The 21,868-nt window shown below is 37.3% G+C and overlaps 4 protein-coding genes across 6 annotated transcripts; 2 read left to right on the top strand and 2 right to left on the bottom strand.

The window, feature by feature from the left end:
- The first annotated feature begins 1,062 nt into the window (after nucleotides 1-1,062).
- On the top strand, nucleotides 1,063-3,285 carry guca1b (guanylate cyclase activator 1B). Its single transcript, XM_051880083.1, has 4 exons — nucleotides 1,063-1,680; nucleotides 1,893-2,042; nucleotides 2,360-2,474; nucleotides 2,640-3,285. Exons 1-4 carry the CDS (start codon nucleotides 1,480-1,482, stop codon nucleotides 2,765-2,767), a joined length of 594 nt encoding a protein of 197 aa, XP_051736043.1. The 5' UTR covers nucleotides 1,063-1,479; the 3' UTR covers nucleotides 2,768-3,285.
- Nucleotides 3,286-5,564: 2,279 nt separating this feature from the next.
- oard1 (O-acyl-ADP-ribose deacylase 1) lies at nucleotides 5,565-7,537 on the top strand. The gene is made up of 6 exons (XM_051880741.1): nucleotides 5,565-5,748; nucleotides 5,962-6,032; nucleotides 6,181-6,349; nucleotides 6,441-6,499; nucleotides 6,653-6,765; nucleotides 7,033-7,537. Exons 2-6 carry the CDS (start codon nucleotides 5,973-5,975, stop codon nucleotides 7,133-7,135), a joined length of 504 nt encoding a protein of 167 aa, XP_051736701.1. The 5' UTR covers nucleotides 5,565-5,748; nucleotides 5,962-5,972; the 3' UTR covers nucleotides 7,136-7,537.
- A 576-nt stretch (nucleotides 7,538-8,113) lies between these two features.
- apobec2b (apolipoprotein B mRNA editing enzyme, catalytic polypeptide-like 2b) lies at nucleotides 8,114-13,546 on the bottom strand. The gene is made up of 2 exons (XM_051880743.1): nucleotides 13,055-13,546; nucleotides 8,114-10,495 (listed from the first exon to the last, which is right to left on the bottom strand). Exons 1-2 carry the CDS (start codon nucleotides 13,348-13,350, stop codon nucleotides 9,961-9,963), a joined length of 831 nt encoding a protein of 276 aa, XP_051736703.1. The 5' UTR covers nucleotides 13,351-13,546; the 3' UTR covers nucleotides 8,114-9,960.
- A 2,276-nt stretch (nucleotides 13,547-15,822) lies between these two features.
- On the bottom strand, nucleotides 15,823-21,606 carry si:dkey-109j17.5 (coiled-coil domain-containing protein 115). 3 transcript variants are annotated; one of them, XM_051880231.1, is made up of 6 exons: nucleotides 21,343-21,606; nucleotides 21,101-21,204; nucleotides 20,906-21,009; nucleotides 20,567-20,743; nucleotides 18,764-20,354; nucleotides 15,823-18,395 (listed from the first exon to the last, which is right to left on the bottom strand). In XM_051880231.1, the coding sequence occupies exons 1-5, from the start codon at nucleotides 21,448-21,450 to the stop codon at nucleotides 20,230-20,232; spliced, it is 618 nt and encodes a 205-aa protein (XP_051736191.1). In that variant the 5' UTR covers nucleotides 21,451-21,606; the 3' UTR covers nucleotides 15,823-18,395; nucleotides 18,764-20,229. The 3 variants fall into 3 exon arrangements, with proteins under 3 accessions (XP_051736191.1, XP_051736189.1, XP_051736188.1); XM_051880229.1 differs by lacking the exons at nucleotides 20,567-20,743; nucleotides 20,906-21,009; nucleotides 21,101-21,204; nucleotides 21,343-21,606 and having other exon boundaries at nucleotides 18,764-18,948; nucleotides 19,099-20,201; XM_051880228.1 differs by lacking the exons at nucleotides 20,567-20,743; nucleotides 20,906-21,009; nucleotides 21,101-21,204; nucleotides 21,343-21,606 and having other exon boundaries at nucleotides 18,764-20,201.
- Nucleotides 21,607-21,868: the final 262 nt, after the last annotated feature.

The raw sequence follows: 21,868 nt of genomic DNA on the forward strand, positions 1-21,868 counted from the left end.
TCCCTCATGAACTAGGCCAGACTTCTCTAGATCCTATTTTTATAAAACTAAAAATAGTAAGAGCAGAGGGCAGAAGGGATTATGACTCAGATTGTCTGAATGATTCACAGGATTGAGTGATCAAGATGTATATAGGCAGTGGTTTCAACATTTGGATCCAGGGAACCCCTCCACATCCAGACTCTCAGCCAAACAAGGGACCCCCCAATGTAAAAATGCTAGATTTCCTAACATTTTAGTGACATAACTTTGATTAATAGCTTTAGTAAACATTACTGCCTTCTGTAATACTTAACATATCATTAATGTACCACATTTATTATTTGAAATATATAGAATTTTTTTTAAACCCGTTGCAAGACCTTCATGGACACCCAGAGCTGGGACCCATATGTCTAAATGCATTTTCACTTATTCCATTTTCAGTGATGAAAGTGAATAATTTTTCTGTAGTATTTTGTGGCCTTAAAGGGGTAGTCCACCCAAAAATGAAAATTACGTCATTAATTACTCGCCCTAATGTTGTTCCACACCCGTAAGACCTTTGTTCATCTTCGGAACACAAATTAAGATATTTTTGATGAAATCCGATGGCTCAGTAAGGCCTGCATCGTCAGCAATAACACTCCCTTTTTCAATGCCCAGAAAGCTACTAAAAACATACTTAAAACATTTCATGTGACTACAGTGGTTCAACCTTAATATTATAAAGCGACTAGAATACTTTTTGTGCACCAAAAAATTTAAAATAGTGACTTTATTCAACAATATCTAGTGATGGGTGATTTCAAAACACTGCTTCATGAAGCTTCGAAGCTTTACGAATCATTTGTTTCGAATCAGTGGTTCGGAGCACGTATCAAACTGCCAAAGTCACGTGAACTATTGAAGTTTCAAAACACTTATGACGTAAGGAAGCCTCGTTTACTGAAATCATGGGATTTTGGTGCTCTGAACAATTGATGGTGAACTAACCCTTTAAACCTAAATGATTTTAATTTGAACAGGTAAAAATAGTCAGATCATGTTTAATGTTCTGACATGAGACCCTCAGGGAGCCCTTGAACCTGAACTGGAACGCTCTGTGTACTAAATGTTGAATTATAGCAAAGCTCTTGATCTTGTTTCAAGCTAATTGATTCAGACATGGATTGATATGAATAATCTCTTGTAGTCATGTGATCCAAAATAGCCCTTGTGCTGAATCCCAAGCCAGTAGAGCACCTTTGCTGAAAGGTTGAGGTTACTTTTACACTTTGGTAAATATTGAAAATTTTAACTTCAGGTTTTTCTGATATTTTTAAAGATTTGTATCCTAAATCAGACATTTTCAGTGTTGTATCATCATTTTGTGGGACTTAAAGGGTTATTGGGATGTCTGGATCAGGGAGAACTCCAGGAAAGTGAAGCTGCCAGATGTGATCATGGACATTTTTTGTTGAGAAGCAGAGCTTGTGTTTTTTATTGCCATCTTTCGTGATGGGTCAGCGACTCAGTGAGGATTCTGACGAAAAAGAAATTGATGTTGCAGAACTGCAGGAGTGGTATAAAAAGTTTGTGGTGGAATGTCCGAGCGGAACCCTCTTCATGCACGAGTTCAAGAGCTTCTTCGGGGTAACGGAAAACCCGGAAGCGGCAGATTACATAGAAAACATGTTCCGTGCTTTTGATAAAAATGGGGTAAGTGATTCAATTTCAGTTAACTTACAAAAAGTAGGCATAAACACTCTCTAGGAGACTGTGTAGAAAATACTTGACACTCAAAAATAACATAATATAATTATATAATATACTGTATATTCCTGTGGCATGTTGTACCTGAACTTCATAGAATTCTCAGAATTTTTGACAGGTCAATCCTATTTTCTCTTTCCCTTTCATTTTTTTCATAGGACAACACTATTGATTTTCTGGAATATGTTGCAGCCTTGAATCTAGTGCTGCGAGGAAAGTTGGAGCACAAACTGAAATGGACTTTTAAAATGTATGACAAGGATGGGAGTGGCTGCATCGACAAAACAGAGCTCAAGGAGATTGTGGAGGTAATCATCCCTCGTGTCCTTTTCTGATTGTCAATCAGACCGACTTAAACATAAGTTAAGATTACAATTCTTCAGTGGTTTACTTAAGAAAAAAGCATTTGCATTTGTACTGAGATTACAATTTCATGACTGGTTTCATCACTTTCACCTTGACATTTAAACTTACAAGTGAGATGTTTACAGGGGATTAATCCATATGTCCTCTGTGATAGCAGGACATTTGTGTGCCAAGATGCTATAATAGTTTTTAGTACCACTGTAAAGAAGACATTTATGCGTTTATGATTAAAATATGCACCTTTACTTTACTTTTATAGTCAATCTACCGACTAAAGAAAGCCTGCCATGGTGAACTTGATGAAGAGTGTAACCTACTGACCCCAGATCAGGTGGTGGACCGAATATTTGAGCTAGTGGATGAGAATGGAGATGGTAACACCTACTATGATTCATTATTTTTCTAGACAGGCTAGCCAAACACTAGTCTTTTTTCATTGATGTTAATAATTTATTAAACTGTGGAAAAAAGTCGAGCTTTCTGCTTAAAGGCAGCCTTTATAAAGCAGCTGATGCTGAGTTTCTGTCCTGTGTCCACAGGGGAGTTGTCCCTGGATGAGTTCATTGACGGGGCGCGACGTGACAAGTGGGTCATGAAGATGCTGCAAATGGACGTGAACCCTGGAGACTGGATCAATGAACAGAGACGGCGCAGCGCCAACTTCTGAACTCCATATTCACCAAAACAACCCTTAACATAAGCCTACCCCTTAACCAACATATACATGCATAGTTTCACAACTTCAGTTTTAGTCATGGTTCATGAAAGTGAATCTTGAGTCATCAGTACAAATTATATCACTTTTTTTTTACTTAGTAGTGTCTGTCTCCTGTTTTTTTTTTCTTTTTTTGACAAACAGAATTCATTCTATCTACATGTATTTATATGTATTCATGTTTTCTTTATTGTTTCTTTCAATTTTGTTGCTAGGATCTGTGAACAGCTCACTTTAAATATTGATCTATTATTCTGCAGATGAGGTGCGTTTGTTTTACTCTATTTGGCATATTACTCAGTTAATAAATAACAGCCATCAGTTTCAAATGGGCATATATGATGTTTGTAAATATATGAATATTGTAAAGACTGGAGTCTCTTGAAGGCCACAATTGTAAAAGTATTTGCATCTGTACATTTCTTAAAAATAAAACTCGTCAATCATACATTAAATATACTATTAATGAATTTCACGTTTTTCTCATTTCTTACAAGCTCACGCTATTGTGTTAGATACAATTTGGTTACATGCATTTTTGTTAGTTGTGTTACATATAATCAATGGTAATAAGTACAACCCGAATTCCGGAAAAGTTGGGACGTTTTTTTAAATTTGAATAAAATGAAAACTAAAAGACTTTCAAATCACATGAGCTAATATTTATTCACAATAGAACATAGATAACATAACAAATGTTTAAACGGAGAAATTTTACAATTTTATGCACAAAATAAGCTCGTTTCAAATTTGATGCCTGCTACAGGTCTCAGAATAGTTGGGACAGGGGCATGTTTACCATGGTGTAGCATCTCCTCTTCTTTTCAAAACAGTTTGAAGACGTCTGGGCATCGAGGTCATGAGTTTCTGAAGTTTTAGTGTTGGAATTTGGTCCCATTCTTGCCTGATATAGGATTCTGCTGAAGAGTTCGTAGTCGTCTTTGATGTATTTTTCGTTTAATGATGCGCCAGATGTTCTCTATAGGTGAAAGATCTGGACTGCAGGCAGGCCAATTCAGCACCCGGACTCTTCTACGACGAAGCCATGCTGTTGTAATAGCTGCAGTGTGTTGTTTTGCATTGTCCTGCTGAAATACACAAGGCCTTCCTTCAAATAGATGTTTCCTCTAAACCTTTATATACCTTTCAGCATTCATAGTGCCTTCCAAAACATGCAAGCTGCCCATACCGTATGCACTTATGCACCCCCATACTATCAGAGATGCTGGCTTTTGAACTGAACGCTGATAACACGCTGGAAGGTCTCCCTCCTCTTCAGCCCGGAGGACACAGGGTCCGTGATTTCCAACAGGAATGTCAAATTTGAATTCGTCTGACCATAGAACACTTTTACACTTTGAAACAGTCCATTTTAAATGAGCCTTGGCCCACAGGACACGATGGTGCTTCACATATGGCATGTTCACATATGGCTTCCTTTTTGCATGATAGAGCTTTAGTTTGCATCTGCAGATGGCACGGCGGATTGTGTTTACCGACAGTGGTTTCTGGAAGTATTCCTGGGTCCATTTAGTAATGTCATTGACACAATCATGCCGATGAGTGATGCAGTGTCGTCTGAGGGCCCGAAGACCACGGGCATCCAATAAAGGTCTCTTGTCCCTTACGCACAGAGATTTCTCCAGTTTCTCTGAATCTTTTGATGATGTTATGCACTGTAGATGATGAGATTTGCAATTTGACATTGAGGAACATTGTTTTTAAAGTATTCCACAATCTTTTTACACACTCTTTCACAGATTGGAGAGCCTCTGCCCATCTTTACTTCTGAGAGACTCTGCCTCTCTAAGACATCCCTTTTATAGCTAATCATGTTACAGACCTGATATCACTTAACTTAATTAGTTGCTAGATGTTCTCCCAGCTGAATCTTTTCAAAATTTCTTGCTTTTTCAGCCATTTGTTGCCCCTGTGCCAACTTTTTTGAGACCTGTAGCAGGCATCAAATTTGAAATGAGCTCATTTAGTGGATAAAAGTGTAAAATTTCTCCTTTTAAGCATTTGTTGTTATCCATGTTCTATTCATGTGATTTGAAAGCCTTTTAGTTTTCATTTTATTCAAATTTAAAAAACATCCCAACTTTTCCGGAATTCGGATTGTAATTCTACAGTAACAGCATTACTAAGCATATGCAGACTGTTCTATTGAAACCGTGTTATAATTAAATTAGCATCATAACATCACTGACGAAGGGCCTCCAAAAAGCATGTTTTAATATCCTGTAAAATATTTTTATCCCCTCACTGCAAATAACTTTTAGTCTCAAGATGTCATCAGTTGTCACCATTTGTCAATTATTACACAAATGTCACTATTTTTTAATATCAATGGTGCTACAGCAACATAAAACTGTATTATAAGTATTTTAAACAAGTTTTAAATATTAAATAATATTTATTGAATTAAAATGTTCGGCATGTATAAAAATGATTTCTCAACCGTTCTTAAAGAATGGTCAAAGGGTTGTTGTTATTATTATTTATTTTTTTATGCATTTTATAAAATATAGGCCTAAGTAAGATTTCTTGCAGTGCAATTGTAATAACCTTTGAATGCTGATGTATGAGACTGTTTAAAGTAATAAACAAGTGCATACGTTAAAGAGGTTTGTTTGCGGTTTAAATATTTACTTAATTTCGATTTGACCTTCATTAAGCTTGTCATTAACTTTCACCAGCTTTTAACAGCCTTTCAATGTCCCTCCCCGGCTATATAAACAAGACGCTCTTGCACTCCCTGACGCTAGATGGCACTCAAGCCTTTCAATATAACGAATTTAAACCCGAACTCGAAGCGAAAAGTGAAACCTGTGTTTTTGTTGTTTTTTCTTGTTACTTTATTTACAGTAATTGTCGCGAACTATATGAACGTTTAAAGGGACACAAAACACACATTCAGCTTTATTGTTGAGGTAAGTTATCAGACCACCAGCTCTAGCCAGAACACAACATATCTAACCAGTGGCTCTTTAACACCTTAGTTCTTCTTAAATGTTTGGTTGTCGAGGTTTTCTATATATGTTGTAATTTTAAACAACCATTAATTGCATTTTCTGTTGGCCTAAACAATGATTTTTAAAGTTTCATGAGGTTTTGACTGACTGTAAGCCTGTAATACATTTTAGATACAGAGTTTATGGAAAATAAAACCCACAGGGAAGTCCCTGCTCGAATGCCAGTGATGGACAAGATGAAGGTACGGCTTATGTCTTACTTTTTTACTTTTCAAATCTGTGTAAATATTGCCTCTGCAAAAACATTTAGAAATGATCCTCAAAGTGAGGAGACTGGAGTAATTTGTGTCATGTTATGATTGGGTTTGTGGTCTTCCTAATTTGTTGCAGGTCCCGTGCAGCACAGGATGGCGGCTGCTCCACATGAAAGGAGATTTGTTCACCTGTCCGCCCACCGATGCCCTGGCGCACTGCATCAGTGAAGACTGCCGCATGGGAGCAGGGATCGCTGTACTCTTCAAGAAGAAGTTTCGTGGAGTCGAGGAGCTTCAGGCTCAGAGTGAGTGTGAATTATCATTACTGACAAGTGCAACACACACATAACATGCATTTGGTTCTCAGTTTTCTTTGTTGTCTTCTGTTTTGTGTAGAGAAGCAACCTGGGCAATGTGCAGTCCTTAAAAGTTATGATCGGTTTGTGTATTACCTGGTAAGATGGCTTGTAGCGTTTATTTCACTTTAATTCACATCTGTTCTCTGTTTTACAAAACCAGTTAAGATGAGGGGTTTTTTATGTAGAGTTTTCTGCACTGACAGTTTTCTCTTTTTTGTTATTCAAAACTTACCTTTTTTTCTGCGCTAGGTCACAAAGAAAAAGTACAACCAAAAACCCACCTATGACAATCTCAAAAATAGCCTTGTGTCTATGAGGGAACACTGCTTGGCCAATGGCGTTAACAGTATATCCATGCCTCGGTAAACTGACAGGTTTAATAATAGCGTTATTTTGAATTTTAAATGCAGATATTGATTTGAAATGTAATTATTTTGAATATGATTACACCTAAATGACTTTAAACAATGAAATATAATTTTGCAGTTGTCAATACTCAAATATAGCTTGATAATTGCATTTTTAAATACTAATTTCAAAAAGAATTAGTGTAACTTGTCTTTTAAATAGTTTTTTTTTATTGTTTTGCTGAATGGACTGCAATAACCGATGTAATTTTCTCTTGCTAGGATTGGCTGTGGTCTGGATAAACTGAAATGGGGAAAGGTGTCTTCCATTATTACAGAAGTCTTCCAGGACACAAAAATCTCCATCACTGTGTACACAATCTAGACCACGGCAGGTCTGAAACATGTTATTTCTTAAATGATCTTAAAGAATGGTCAAAGGGTTGCTTTTTGTTCCAATGGAATTTCACAACGTACTGTATGGTGGGTGTTTATTAGTCTTGTTCTGAGAAATATAAGCACTAAAGCATGTAACAATAATAATAAAAGTTATACACTAAATTTAGATTCGATAAGTTTTCTTTCCTAAATTAGGTTCCATTGTTTTTCATCCTAATGTTTTGTCTCTAAAGTGTACGGATGTTCTTTTCACCACTAGAGGGTGCATGTCTTACTATTAAACTTTTCAAATCTTTCAAGATTACCCCAGATCACCTCTGTAAAATAATTTAGAAATTATCCTCAAAAGGAAATAATAATTAAATAAAATTTTATTTTCATTGTTTCATTGCATTGTTTGAATCTCAAAATGAAGATATTGTTTAATAAGTTATGCCTTCAAGTTTATATTTTTTCCAGTAAAATATCACTACTGTACCAAAATATAAATGCACTATAAATGACCTATAAATAATGACTTCACCATTATTTTTAAATTCTTATTTCCAATTGATTCTTTAGTATAGCGGTTCCTGGTTACGTTCAAAAGTTGTTGCTTAATTCAAAACCGCATACTAGCATTCTACTTTTTCCATATCTTTCTATGGCAGAAATAGTAAGAGTAGTATGCAGTTCTAAATTCAGCATATGTCTCATTTCGAAGGCTGTGCCCTCCAAAGGTCGCAATAGTCAGCCGCATGCATCATCGAGGCTCTCTCATTTCAGAGAAGCAACCATTATAAAACCTACTGTTATTCCTTGTAATGTCGTTTCTTTCTTAAGAAACAAATGTGACCTGTGTGTGTGTAGCCTTCGAAATGAGACAAAGCTAAAATGAGCAGATTTGATCCACTGCCAGTATATTATAAGCAGCATTGAAAAGCATCATACCTTTATACTGCTGTCAATGAGATTGTGCTCATGATAGGAAATTAACTCGTGTTTATTGCATTAACATACAAGAAGGCCATTCACTACACCACTTTGCACTATCCCATTTCAAAATATTAAAAAAAAATTATTTTAAAAAGACAAAATTAGAATATTTAAACATGATGCTTGCAAACTATATTTTGGTTTGAAAAAGAATATACTTAAAATAGGTTTCATGCTTGGATTTTTCATTACACCCAGATGGCTTCTAAAGATTTTACTCCATAAAATAGGAATATACTGTCAGAAAAACATGTTCAAAATTGTACCCTTAGGGGTAGAACAGCTTTTTCCTTAAAAGACTACCTTATCTACCACTAAAAGGTGCATTTTAGTACATTTTATTTTAGAGTAGCAATACATATGCTTAAAGGATTAGTTCACTTTCAAATGAAAATTAGCCCAAGCTTTACTCACCCTTAAGCCATCCTAGGTGTATATGACTTTTTTCTTTCTGAATCAGAGATATATTATTAAATATCCTGACGCATCTGAGCTTTATAATAGCAGTGAGCGTTACCAAACGAGTATGTGCTAAAGAAAGTGTCTCCATCCACATCCATCCATCATAAACATACTCCACGCAGCTTCGGGGGGTTAATAAAGACCTTCTGAAGCCAAGCGATACGTTTGTGTAAAAAAAAAAATCCATATTTAACAAGTTATGAAGTAAAATATGTAGCTCATACTCGTTGGTATCGTTCACTGCCATTATAAAGCTTGGATGTGTCAGGATATTTATTAATATATCTCCGACTGTGTTTGTCAGAAAGAAGAAAGTCATATACACCTAGGATGGCTTGAGGGTGAGTAAAGCTTAGGGTTATTTTCATTTGAAAGTGAACGAATCCTTTAAGGTATTATTATGAACTTTTATGGGTAAAAAATTTACAAAGCTGTCTTTTGAGGGACAAGCTGTTGTCAGTGTTGAGGTAACGCATTACAAGTAATGTGATTTACATAATCGGATTGCTTTTTTTCAAGTAAATAGTAAAGTAACACTTTACTATTAAAAAACAAAATATCTTAGTTACTTTTTCAAATAAGTAACACAAGTTACTTTGTGTTACAAACCTGCAATAATTAAATATGTTAAATTACACAAATATACTTTATGTATTTAATCTCACTGTATTAACCATTGTCTTTGCTGCAGACATTCAGTGATTCAATTCAACCATACTAATAAGCAAAAATGACTTTAGATAAACCACATTTGTGTTTCTTTTTTATTATTATGAAGTAAGAGTGTTGAACTTTCTTCTGCAGCACAGCTGAAAGGTTTGTTTGAACTGCGCCCTCTACTGTACAGGCGTGAATTTGCATTTCCTTCAGTTTAAGGCTTACTTTTGGTGTGAAAGGGCCTTTACACTTGCCAAAAATAGAAAATTTTTTGTTATTAAAAAACAAACAAGCAAGCCCAGCCCAGATGAGGAAATGTAAAGCAAAAGTAGCGTAACGCATTGTTTTCCTTAAAAAGTAACTAGTTTTAGTTACTTTTTTAGGGAGTAACTCAATATTGTAACTTTCCCCAACACTAGCTGTTGTACCCCTAAAAGTACAATTTTTGCACCTTTTTTCTAAGAGTGTAGGATATCCTTTAGATACCTCACTAAATACTATATGTGAGTGTAGTTTGAATTCATTGTTAATTGGATTATAAACTTATGTAAAGTCAGCCATGTGATGTTACAAGAGAAGCAGTGCTGACAGAGGAAACAAAGCTGCTAAAATGACAGGGTGATTGTAATAATTGGCTTTGAAGTACCAATTTCCTTAAAGGCAGTTCATAGGCTGTATTAAACGATCTTAATCATAGGCCAGAAGCGGCTACTTATCCTACTTTAAAATATCACACAACTTCTCGTCGTAATAATCATAGTTATCTTGACAGTCTTCCCAGGGTGTAAAGTTATCTTCCTCGTTCTCAACGAAAGTAGACCAAACATACGCAAAGTCCAAAGGCCTCATCATGCGTAGTTTACATCCCGCCCCAGCTAGTGCCTGAAGTCCGGCCTGTATCTCTGGTTCCTCCCACTGGAAAAGACGGGAGCAGTGGATATTAAGGCGCAGTGTCTTGCGTGCTCGCAAGATCTCAACAAGCTTAGCGGCGCAGGCTGCGCAAGGGCTCGAGGACGTGTACCAGGTCACTGTGTAGTTGAGTGACTTGTCGTAATAGGCCAGCACCAGTTGGAAGAAGGCCTCTTCAGCGTGTGAACCCATATGCTCATCCTCCAGGTAACCACGAAGGCCGTCTGTCTCTGCAGCGCCCCCTTGAATGTCTACCTGGTAGCACAGGAAGGTCTTATTGCGCCCGGAAGAATATTCCACATTTTTAAACTGGAACTTAAAGAAGGTGGGGTTCATTCTGTCTCTGTGGGAAGAAGGAGGACATTTGGAGACTTAAGTAATACCCGATAATTTTTATAAGCTTTCCTGTTTTCAGCAGAATTCATCAAACAATGCTTAAGACATAAACCCACAGACTTTTATCACATTCCAATGTGAGAATGTGACTTAGATTAAAGTAAAAGCTGGAATACACTACACAAACCAGTTTTAAAACACTAGGCATCATGCACTTTTGTAAATGGTTACAGAGAATAACTGGGCATCATACAAGACTGAGGATCACACAATGCTAGACAAGTCCTTCCGAACACAACAAACTCGCCTCGCTGCAGACACATGACAGATGAAAATAATGTGTGTTATAAAATACATTCTCAGACTGAATGAAATCAATTCTGTGCCCTTCATACACTATGATTTTTATAAATCTGTCAATTCCGGCTGCCCAAAATCTACAGACTGGCTCAGATTTTCAGCAAAATCCAGCTTAAAAAACAAAATGAGTCCATTAACTTTTTGCAAGAAGTGTTTCTGTTTGGGTGGCCACTAATAGGCCTACGGCAACTCAAAAGGAGTCAATGGACTTATATGGAGCTCTTAGTTGAAGTAATATTTTTATAAAATCTAGAGTTCTATTGTGATATTTGGAAGAATAACCGATTATCTGACAAGACCAAAACTGAACTTTTGGCCTTTAAGCACACTACATGACTAAAAGTCAGTGGCCACCTAAACACTACACCCATATATGCTTGCTGAACATTGAACTTCAAAACCAGACCTTAATAGTGAACTAGTCCTCTCTAACAGATTCCACTCTTTGGAGAAGTATTCGCCATAAGTGGGATCATGGTTGTGAAGATTTGCTCCCATTCAAACATGAGAGCAATTCATCCCAGTGTGGTTTCAGGTCAGTCAAGTTTTTCTGCATTAGGCTCAGTAAACCTTATGGATCTCACTTAGTGAAGTGCCATGTTAGAGGTCATGTGAATCTTTAAGGAGATTGCAGATTGTATGCTTGATTTTATTGTTACCGTGGGTGTAGCTGAAATAGTGAAACGGCTAATTAGTAGGTGGTGTCCACATAATAGTCATTAAGTGCCAAAAGCATTATGGATTAGGGATAGGCCTACTAGTCTGTGGCAGGGACAGGAAAAATTATGAAGACACAAAGAGAAATGGATTAAGCTGAATAGCACACAGATAAATCCTAAAGAAAAAGGATTAAAGCAATGCCATGCACTGGTCTAGTTCACAATGTTACCCAGCATGATGAAATTTGAGATCTATCTGTTGTCAGAGGTGATCTCACCAAATATTATTTCTAGAGTTATAAATACTAGTTCTTATCTATCATAAAGTTTTCATTTATTAAAATGTATTTTAAATGGTTAGTTCACCCAAAAATGAAATTTCTGTCATTAATTACTCACCCTCATGTCGTTCCACACCCGTAAGACCTTCGTTCATGTTCAGAGCACAAATTAAGATATTTTTGATGAAATACGAGAAGTATCTGAACCACACATAGGCAGCAACGTCATTGCACCTTTCAAGTCCCAGAAAGGTGTCAAAACATCGGTAAAATAGTCCATGTGACTACAGTGCTTCAACCATAATTTTATGAAGCGACGAGAATACGTTTTATGCACAAAAACAAAACAAAAATAACGAATTTATTCAACAATTTCTTCTCTTCCCTGTCATTCTCCTACGCTACTCACGTTGTAGACACAGTGTAGCGCTTCCGTGTTCAGCATCACACGCGTGCGTCGTGCTGCTCATGTGAACAGAGTCGGCCAATATTGAGTCGCTGTTCTGACGTACAATACAGAAGCGCTGCACTGCGTTCACTGCGTCAACAGTGTAGGAGACTAACAGGGAAGAGAAGAAATTGTTGAATAAAGTTGTTATTTTTGTTTTGTTTTTGAGCACAAAAAGTATTCTCGTCACTTCATAACATTAAGGTTAAACCACTGTAGTGACATGGACTATTTTACCGATGTCTTTGCCACCTTTCTGGACATTGAAAGGTGCAATGACATTGCTGCCTATGTGTGGATCAGATACCTCTCGTATTTTATCAAAAATATCTTAATTTGTGTTCCGAACATGAATGAAGGTCTTACGGGTTTGAAACGACATGAGGTTGAGTAATTAATGACAGAAATTTCATTTTTGGGTGAACTAACCCTTTAAGTGTTTTGTTTAATCTTAAAATAGACTGTGGTGTCATTCATGCTGTTGTAATAAAATGTGAAACAGTTCAAGGGTGGATATTTATGTACAATGTTGTTTAGAGAAAATTCTGCTACCTTGATATTAGATGAAATGCTGTATTTGTCAACATTTATGCCATGCTGTTGTGAGTTTTAAAGATACTGTACCCCTTAAAGCTGTATTTTAGTACCTTAAAGTAGTAATAGAACCCTTAAGCTACTACTAGGAACGATTTAGGGATAAATAAGGTACAAAGCTGTCTCTTTAAAGTGAAAAGAGTGTATGACTGTTCTCACTGAGTGATATTATAAAAATATTACTGTGGGATCCAGTTGGTATAAGTGAAAGATGTTTGACATACCCTACAATGATCTCAAATGGAGGCAGCTCCATGGGCTCCAGCTCAAACTCCTCATCTTTGACAGGGCCTTTGGCTCCTTCTGCTATCTCCCCATTTCCCTGTGGCATCTCCTCAGTTTTTTGCTCATTTTCTGGGGTCTTCTCCAGCTTCTCCGGCTTCTTTGCCATCTTTTCATCTTTAACTTTGTTCTTTTCTTTCTCCTTTTGAGGTTTACTCTCTACTTTCTCCACTTTCTTTTCTTTCTTTTTTATCAGACTGCCTTTACTGGGAGTCTTGCTGTCCTTTTTGTCTGCCATGACTTTGCTGTGCGATGAAATGAGTCTGCTAGATGGGAGTGTGTGAGTAAGAGAGATGACAGCCTGAATGTGTTCCTAAGTCTGAGAGTTAAAGATGAAGATAAAGATAACTCACTGTCACAAACAGGAGCTGGTCAGAGAACGCACAAGGGAGGGAGACTGAAGGGCAGCTGCTCTCTTGTTTCCATGCTATAAAAAGGCCAAAGTATAATGAAGAAGGGGGTTTCATACATTCATTGTTTAAACACACCACCGCCCAGTTTTGTTCAACAAGTGCTAAACTAGCCTTTTTCCCGGTTCAGTTTAAATATGTAATGAGCATTGACATATAACCACGTATATAACCAGGTATTTCCCTCCCCTTTTGATCAGGATATTATTGCTGTTCACACACCAACAACAGGCAGTTTATTAATAACTGTAGTTTGGCAGAGAGTTCAGAATGACTCAGTCTCTTCACATAGTGAATGCCATAGTTCAGTTTAGACCCTTACGACCCTCACATCAAGGTCGCCTAAAGGTCGAAATTGTACTGCCAGTCCCTGAAGAACTAAATTTTTCGCACTCACTGACCCATTAGCAAACTGCGTCTTGAGATACTTGAGTTGTGTTGGAGGAACTGAGTCACTTTCTAGAAGATAACCATCGCAGATGTGAAATACGGTGTATTTTAAGGTTAGATTCCTGTACAGAGTGCTGATGTCCCCACTCTAAAAATTCAAATCATTACTAGTTCCCTCCCTGCCAGCTTTTGTACACATTTTTGAACCTCTGCCAGAGCTGGGAAACCAGGGAAAGTACAATGGTTCGGGCTATGTTCAGAATACTAGCATACTTGCTTAATACTGTGCAGTATACACTGTGTACTGCCTACTATTTTTAAAAAGTAGTATGTGAAACAGAAGGCTTTATTCCATGTTAAAAATGATCATCAAATATACGTTTATTTTCACAAATCTGCCCAGCATCTTTTGGCTGATATTCTGGTTCGTCCATAACAATAGAAATTAAAGATCAGTGTATTATGTATGGCATATACTACTTTACATTTTATCAAATGTAGTATGTCGTTTGAGTTCTCTAACATAATGTGCATAGTATACACAATATATACTGCAGCAAGAGTAAGAGTAGCAGTCCCACACCTCTTCATTACGCTCCGAAGCTTCCTGAAGCAGTGTTTTGAAATCGGCCATCACTAAATAAGTCGTTATTTTGTTTTTGGCGCACCAGAAATATTCTCGTCACTTTATAATATTAATATTGAACCACTGTACTCACATGAACTGATTTAAATATGTTTTTAGTACCTTTATGGATCTTGAGAGAGGAAATGTCATTGCTCCCTATGTAGGCCTCACGGAGCCATCAGATTTAAACAAAAATATCTCAATTTGCGTTCCGAAGATTAATGAAGGTCTTACGGGTCTGGAACGGCACGAGCGTGAGTAATAAATGACGGAATTTTCATTTTTGGGTGAACTAACCCTTTAATGTTCAGTTTTAAATGGCTTATTAAAGCTAGCCAGTTAGTGAATTCAGTGTGTTCTTATTTGGTTTTATTCAATATTAGTTATTAAAGCAGCATAAATAAGCATAAAAGCCTACATTTGTCAAATCAAATGTTCCAGTCTACTGGAAATATTTCAAATTTAATGCCTTGAAATATGTTATATGTGCAGTTTAACTGGGATAACTGGGTCACAGTATATCTATATTTAAAATGGATGTTATGTCCTGATGTTGGAGTCTAGTCACACCCCATGCCAGTTCTAAATGTTATTTTCATAGCAAATAAAACTGACCAATTTACCACACAAGCACACCTACACATCACATCCACAGCAAATGACTGACAGGCATCCTTTGTTGGCATAGAGATTGCAATTACATCAGGGTTGCAATTTCTTTTGAGGTTTGGCAAGAAGGAAGCGTGAAAATGAGGAAATGAAATTGCCACTGCTACTGCTATTTCAATATGGCTGTGCCATTCCTGCACGAATGTTGGAAATTAAATGTCAAATGGGCTTTGCTTTTCCATTTGAAATTTGGCAGGCGTTGTAAATTACGTGTGCACAAATAGAAAATGCAATTGCAAGTACAATTTTGCCCAGAATATACTGTAGTCTTACTGAGACACTGGAAACTGAAATCAGGATTCACATCCCATATACAAACACTCACAAATGTTCATTATATCTGCACTGCAGCAGTGCCGCCCCGCCTTGCACATAAATCTTTTGGAAATTGAGTGTATTGATTAAATGTCCTTTTTGCTATTTTCTTCTCCACATGATCAGAATGCAAGCACACATAAACTCTGCTGTTAAGACGCACAACCTAGCACAAGCGCGCTGTACTTATAACTCACACACTGACATAAGTGATTGTGCTATGAAGACAGTGAAATTACTTGACCTTTGGCATATTATTCCATGGCAAAGTATTTCACAGTTATGACAGGACAAGAAGTCAGGTTTGATAAACACTTTTTTACTGAAATGGAAAAGTCTTTTTCACACAAAAGGTCTTTAATGCGCACCAGCTCTTCTTGATATCCCACAGGATTGATTTCTCTCCCAAACTAGGAGAGACTACAGTCCACCAACAGTGTTCTCCAATTTCCATTATTTCTGAAATATAATTATTTCCAATTACAGAACCTGCCTGCAGCTTTCTAGTGGGTTGGTTTTGTACACAAAGAAACCCCACAAAAAGCTTGTCAGCTATATTGTAACTCTGGTTGACCTTAAATGAATATAAAGCTAACTATTATACACCAAATGTTTAATAATGTTTTGCTGGAAATTAAATATTTTTCTTACATGTGTTCTGAGAAAGCATTTGGCTGCAAGAATAGCTTTTCTGTGGTTCTGGGGTATAACATGCTGATGGAAGGAGAATTATGGAAATATTTAACAATTAATCAAGTGTGCACTGTTCTTATCTAATCCTGTTGCATTTTTGGGGAGTGAGAGTACACAGAACATAATATTTTATAAAAGTCTGCAAAAAAGGCAACCAGCATCTGATAATGAGTAAAGTCATAATAGGTTAACACTATATAATAGTTAATTTTATATCATTTAAGTCTAGCCTTTTGTACATTATTTAAAAAAAGGGAAATATTTGCTGACAAAAGTATTTTGTTTGCTTTGGGGTAATTCTACAGTATTTATCGAGAGATACATATCAGGCACAATCCCCATTTTGCATTTGAGGTGTTTGGTTTGATATCAGTACAGAAAGAAAATTCTGTAAAGCTCTCTTTGTAGTTAGGACCAAAGTATCCTATAGTTAGCCTTCAAGTAAATTAGAGTGTCCAAGTTTTTTGGCAGAAATCGGCATTGTTCTGGCCTGAGAGTCTTGCTAACCAGGTTAAATATCTGGTCCACTGATGTGGTTGTTGCTGGCACGGTAAAAACTTTCTTGGCTACTTGTGAAAGCAATGGGAAATCGATGGACTTGCGTTTCCAGTATTGTAGTGGATCCTCATCGGTGGGTTCTTCGTGGAGATATGTGGACAGCTCCTGCTCCACTGTCTTGGCCTGGGCGGTCGGCCGCTGCTTAATGAAAGAAAACAGCTTGCAGCGTTTGGACGGTGACGGCTGGGCCTCTGAATGATGTTCTAGTGGACTCAAAGGCCGAGTATGCTTTCCAACCTCTTCCAGCAGCACCTGTTTGTGCCAGTCGCTGTCACTGCTCCAGGACAACTTGAACTGCGGGTCCAGGGTGGTGGCTGTTACGTAAAGAGGGTCCTCAAGAATGCCTGCCAGTCTGCGGTCCAGAGCTTGAGACAATCCCATCACGATCCCAGAGCACTGGTGAGTTACGACCTCAGCCAGGTGCTTGCGTAGACCCAACACACAGGGCAGGGCTAGGCTGATGGACACGTGCTTGTCTCCTTGTACCATGTCTGAGGCCTCTTCGAAAGGCTCCAACACTTCAACTAGCTCCCGCAGCACCGCTTTTTCTAAGTTACCGAGAACTAGGTCGTTTCTATCTACAATGTCTTCAAGAAAATCCATCGACTCCACCATTTGGCGCAATATCTTTAACTGAGCGTTCCACTTATCCATGGAAGAGGGTCTTTGCCAATTTGTTGATGAGGTATTGGAGCCAAATACTTGGACAAGTTTTTCAGGAGCCACTGTGGCAATTACGTAGTTATAGAGGTGGGCTGCTTTGTTTAGAGGAAGTGATATCTGAGGGGAAGCGCAAACTCCTTCCTTAACACAATGAGCTAGTAATCGAGCAAAACAGTCTATCCTACTTCGACCAAGACACTGATCTAAAGACTTGCGGTTCTCATTGCTACTAATTGCTTCTTTGGCTTCTCCTGCTCCAGGCTCTTCGTCGCTACAATCTTCCTCCCCTTCCTCATCTTCTTCATCATTTCCAAAGAGACTGAACCCAGGAAGACGAAAAGGAGATCTGTTTTCACAAGGCGACAGGTCAGCGACGACTCTGAACACTTTTCCAGACACGCCATGGGATTCAGAGATCTCATCAAACTCGCTGAGCATTTGCTGAGTGTTGCTGTGGTCTGTAAGGGGTAAGCATGCCAAAAGAGCAGATCTAATGTGCCAGTCTGCGTTTATGAAGTGGCAAGTCACTCCAAGATACCCAGCACCACAGCTGTTACCCACAGAGCTACTTTTCCACAGGTCAAGGGTCACACTACAGGACTCCGCTCCTTTTAGAGCCTGTTTGGCAGCTAGTTGAACTTGGGAGACATAGGCTGGAAGGAGCTGCTGTTGTATGTAATGGCATGGTACCGGTATGTAACGGGGCTCCAGGAGCTGAAGAAGCTCCCGGAAGCCCTCATATTCAACTATCTGTGTCGGCTGCAGGTCTCGGATGATCATCTTGGCGATGGCTTCTGAGATGAGGGATTGGCGAGGGTCACTGTAGTCAAACTTGTTCATCCCAGGACTGCTTTGAGAGATCACTCGACCACTTGGTGGGCCAGTACAATTCTGCATTGCCTCCCTTTTCACATCTTTCTTCCTCACAAACTCATCATACATGGCCTGATGTTTGCGCTGTGGATGTGACATGTGATTAGATGAAAGTAAAACACATGTAGAACCAAATATACAAAATAATGTAAACATACATTTTCCCACACCTTCTGACAAGCTTTTCCAGTCAGTCATTCATGAATAACAAACATATACTTTTTAATATATTTTTTTTAATGCACAAAGCACATTCCATCAAAATATCATATCATATTTTTTCATTAATTTATATGACTTTTTAACCAGGTAATTAAAATTTTAATTAATCTTTCAATTTCTATGTTGGGACTCTTTATAGTGTAAATATTAAAAGTGGTCCTGCATAGATGGTTAAACATCACATTATTAGATACAAAACACTGTTACATACCAAAAAAATAAACCCTTACCTTTAAATGTGTAACAAAGTTAGAAGTAACTGTCCGTTTAGCCTGAATCCTTGTGCCACAAGCTTTGCAGTTTGATTCAATTTTGCCATTTTCTCCCTCACAGACGATATTGAAGTAATCCAGAATGGAGACCCTAGATTTTGACGCCATCAGTGATCTTGTTATCTTCCACGATATGAACAATACTGTAACAATAACACCGAATGAAAATGAAAACAATTTGATATTCTCTTTTGTTTTCCGAAATATCAGCCTAGCTTTGGGATGCAATGATAATAGCCTCGTCTCAGCATAGAGATAAAAGGATAGTAATCTGACCGAGATAGCGTGTTCACCTGATCTGACACTGATCGCATCGTTCTATCATTGTGAAAATATCTTCTCGGATACACGTCTCAGTAAAAACAAAACACACGTCCGTCAAATTTGCGTAAGAGCGCAAACGATGTATTATTCCCGGTGTCAGCTCCGACCGTAAACATCGCTATCCGCTAGCAGCTCTTATGAGATGAACACCAGGAAGTAGACAGCGAATGGGCAATTTATTTATTTATTTATTTACCATTCCGCCTCTATTTGTCTGTTTTGATTTTGTTCGTGAACAGGAAACCACAACTTGATACAAGGCTAATTAAGTAACCATAATAACAAACGGCATTCCTGATATTTCTCGTTTTGTACATATACTAATTGAATGCAGTGATTAAATGTAATCTTGCTGTAGCTAAAACAGACACTAAAACGAGGACGCGCCTGATACTTACTGCTCGTGCACATTTACAACGTCTCATTTTTTTTTTTTTTTTTTTTTTTTTTTTTTGAGGTTTCAGCAGGAATTTTTGATGTCAAGAAAAAGTTTCTTTGTAAGTACGAATTACATTTAACATAATTACTAAATGGTTTGCTTGGATTTGAGAAAAAAAATTCTTTCCAGGTAAGCGTATATGGCTTGACGTTGTTAAATCACATTCTCTAATTATAGAAACCCAATGAATTTACCACCTTTTACAGCTGTTTACCATTTTTAAATGGAAAACGCCATGCATTTGCTATGAAATGTAATAATCTGACAGGTATTTACTGATGTAGTTTACTAACTAAACTATCTGATACGTGATAACTGCATATACAGTAACTGAGACTATTATAATTATTGCATTTAAAAGTCTGAAATGTTTAACCAAGCAGAGCAGGTTCTAAAAAACTGAAAACTAATAAAATCTGTAGTAAGTATATACATTTACAATTTGTCTGGATTCAACTGTGCAATTGCTGCTCAAAAGATAACATGGTTCATCAATCATTTTATTAGGAAAACTTGTTTATACAATAAGAGTGATTTCAGTGGTCCTCTTTACATGTTAAACATTCAACATAGTGAAATTGTTCTAAGAACTAACGGTCTATATATGGTTCACAAAAAAAGATGAATAAAGTTTATAGACAAAAGTGAATAAGGTCAAATGTTATTCCTCTTTTATTTCTGGTTGAGTCTTCTCTGTCTTCTCTTGTTTCTCCTTCATCTGCATCTCTTTCCTTGTAGCGAGTATGTCACTTTGTAAGGATGCAATCTCTGCTGAGAGAGTGATGACTGGAGGAAAGAAAATGTGCTTTAGTTACATAAAGTGTTAACAGTTAAACCCAAAATACAAGAAATAGCATTTCCCTAAAAACAAAGAAATTGTGCTGAAATAATACTTCAAATTTAAGACGCACAGCAAATGTGCAGGGATAAACGGGATGAACAGGGATAAAATTAAATAAGGAAGCCACATTTATAGAAGACATCACAAAAGAGCTCACCCTCTTTAAAAGCAGACTGAGCTTGTTTCAGATTTTGTGGTACAAGGATCCCAAACCACTTCAAAGGATCTCTGTGCTCTGGTGTGGATGATTCTGCATTTGTTTTTACTTGAGGGTCTGTCTCTTGTTCTTCCTCTTTAACCCCCTTTTGTTTGGTATTTATTCTCCTCCTAAGACCTTTTGGCAAATATAAAATCGTACAATGCCTCATTACAGTTTTAGGTCCCTACATATATAATATAAATGGCATTATTTAAAAAAAATAGGCGACACTGTAGAAAGACTCTTAATAAATCAAAAATTAATACATTATTTTAAATGTCAGTAAGTCATACCTACCAGTCTCTTTCGCTCCAATGTCTTCTATTGTGTTATTTTTCGGTTCTTCTGTTTTATTCTCTCTTCTCTCACATTTGAACTCAGCTGTTCCACCTTCCAACAAGCTGTTATTAAAGTAAGCACATGGATCTATATAAATAATTAAGACTTATGCACAAAAGGATGTTATTTAAATGCATGTGATGACATACGGACCTGGCTTCAACGTGAACAAGCGGCTCCATCTCACTAGCGTACTGCAGAGCGGAGACTTGCTTATTTCCCATTGAATAACGTGCCTTGGCAATAGAAAACCATCCCTGTGTAACAGAATTAAGGGAATTCTATTCAGAATAAATTACAAATAAAAATGTTTCGTGTACAACACGTAATTGAACATACTTGATTCCATTCATGAAAATGTGTTTAACCTAATCAAGTGTAATTGCGCGTTTCACCTCTTCTATAAGGGAATTGAGTTTATGTCGCTTCTCCTCAAGAGCCTCGAGCTGGTCCATGAAAAGCAGCAACTGCTCGTCCAAACGATTATGTTGATCAACACGCATTTCTGTCGTTTTATTCGACTACACAGAGTTGAAAAATAAAAAACCAGTAGAAAATAAATGCCTTAATAAAGAATCAGAGATGTAATCGTGTAGAACGCTATCAGAGATATGTTTAGAACCTTTACCGGTCATGTGACAAGTCACATGGCATCAGTTCGACATGTTACGTAGGGACTGCGTAGGTTAGTATGAATTCTGTGAATACCATATATACTTTACATAATTTTTGTTTGTGCTTTCTGATGACATTATTCAAGCACGTATATCATTTACACAAATTATTACCTAAAGGCTTGGGCTGTAATATTCACCCACTGTGTTTAGGTGTAATCTGAATTTGCTGAATATCTCGCTTGCAGCAAAAAAAAAAAAAAAAAAAAAACTTTTTTTTTTCAGTGGCATTTTTTTTTACCGCGCA

The sequence above is a fragment of the Ctenopharyngodon idella genome, chromosome 22 (genome assembly GCF_019924925.1).
Source record: "Ctenopharyngodon idella isolate HZGC_01 chromosome 22, HZGC01, whole genome shotgun sequence".
Taxonomy (NCBI): Eukaryota; Metazoa; Chordata; class Actinopteri; order Cypriniformes; family Xenocyprididae; genus Ctenopharyngodon; species Ctenopharyngodon idella.

Bases quoted from the DNA above. Each gene is read 5' to 3' on its own strand.
- guca1b (XM_051880083.1), top strand. From the start codon at position 1,480: ATGGGTCAGCGACTCAGTGAGGATTCTGACGAAAAAGAAATTGATGTT. The intron at 2,043-2,359 runs GTAATCATCCCT...TTACTTTTATAG, and splicing joins AGCTCAAGGAGATTGTGGAG to TCAATCTACCGACTAAAGAA. The intron at 2,475-2,639 runs GTAACACCTACT...CTGTGTCCACAG, and splicing joins AGTGGATGAGAATGGAGATG to GGGAGTTGTCCCTGGATGAG.
- oard1 (XM_051880741.1), top strand. From the start codon at position 5,973: ATGGAAAATAAAACCCACAGGGAAGTCCCTGCTCGAATGCCAGTGATG. The intron at 6,500-6,652 runs GTAAGATGGCTT...TTTCTGCGCTAG, and splicing joins ATCGGTTTGTGTATTACCTG to GTCACAAAGAAAAAGTACAA. The intron at 6,766-7,032 runs GTAAACTGACAG...TTCTCTTGCTAG, and splicing joins AACAGTATATCCATGCCTCG to GATTGGCTGTGGTCTGGATA.
- apobec2b (XM_051880743.1), bottom strand. From the start codon at position 13,350: ATGGCAGACAAAAAGGACAGCAAGACTCCCAGTAAAGGCAGTCTGATA. The intron at 10,496-13,054 runs GTATGTCAAACA...TTCTTCCCACAG, and splicing joins CCATTTGAGATCATTGTAGG to AGACAGAATGAACCCCACCT.
- si:dkey-109j17.5 (XM_051880229.1), bottom strand. From the start codon at position 18,913: ATGGCGTCAAAATCTAGGGTCTCCATTCTGGATTACTTCAATATCGTC. The intron at 18,396-18,763 runs GTAAGGGTTTAT...TCACATCCACAG, and splicing joins ACTTTGTTACACATTTAAAG to CGCAAACATCAGGCCATGTA.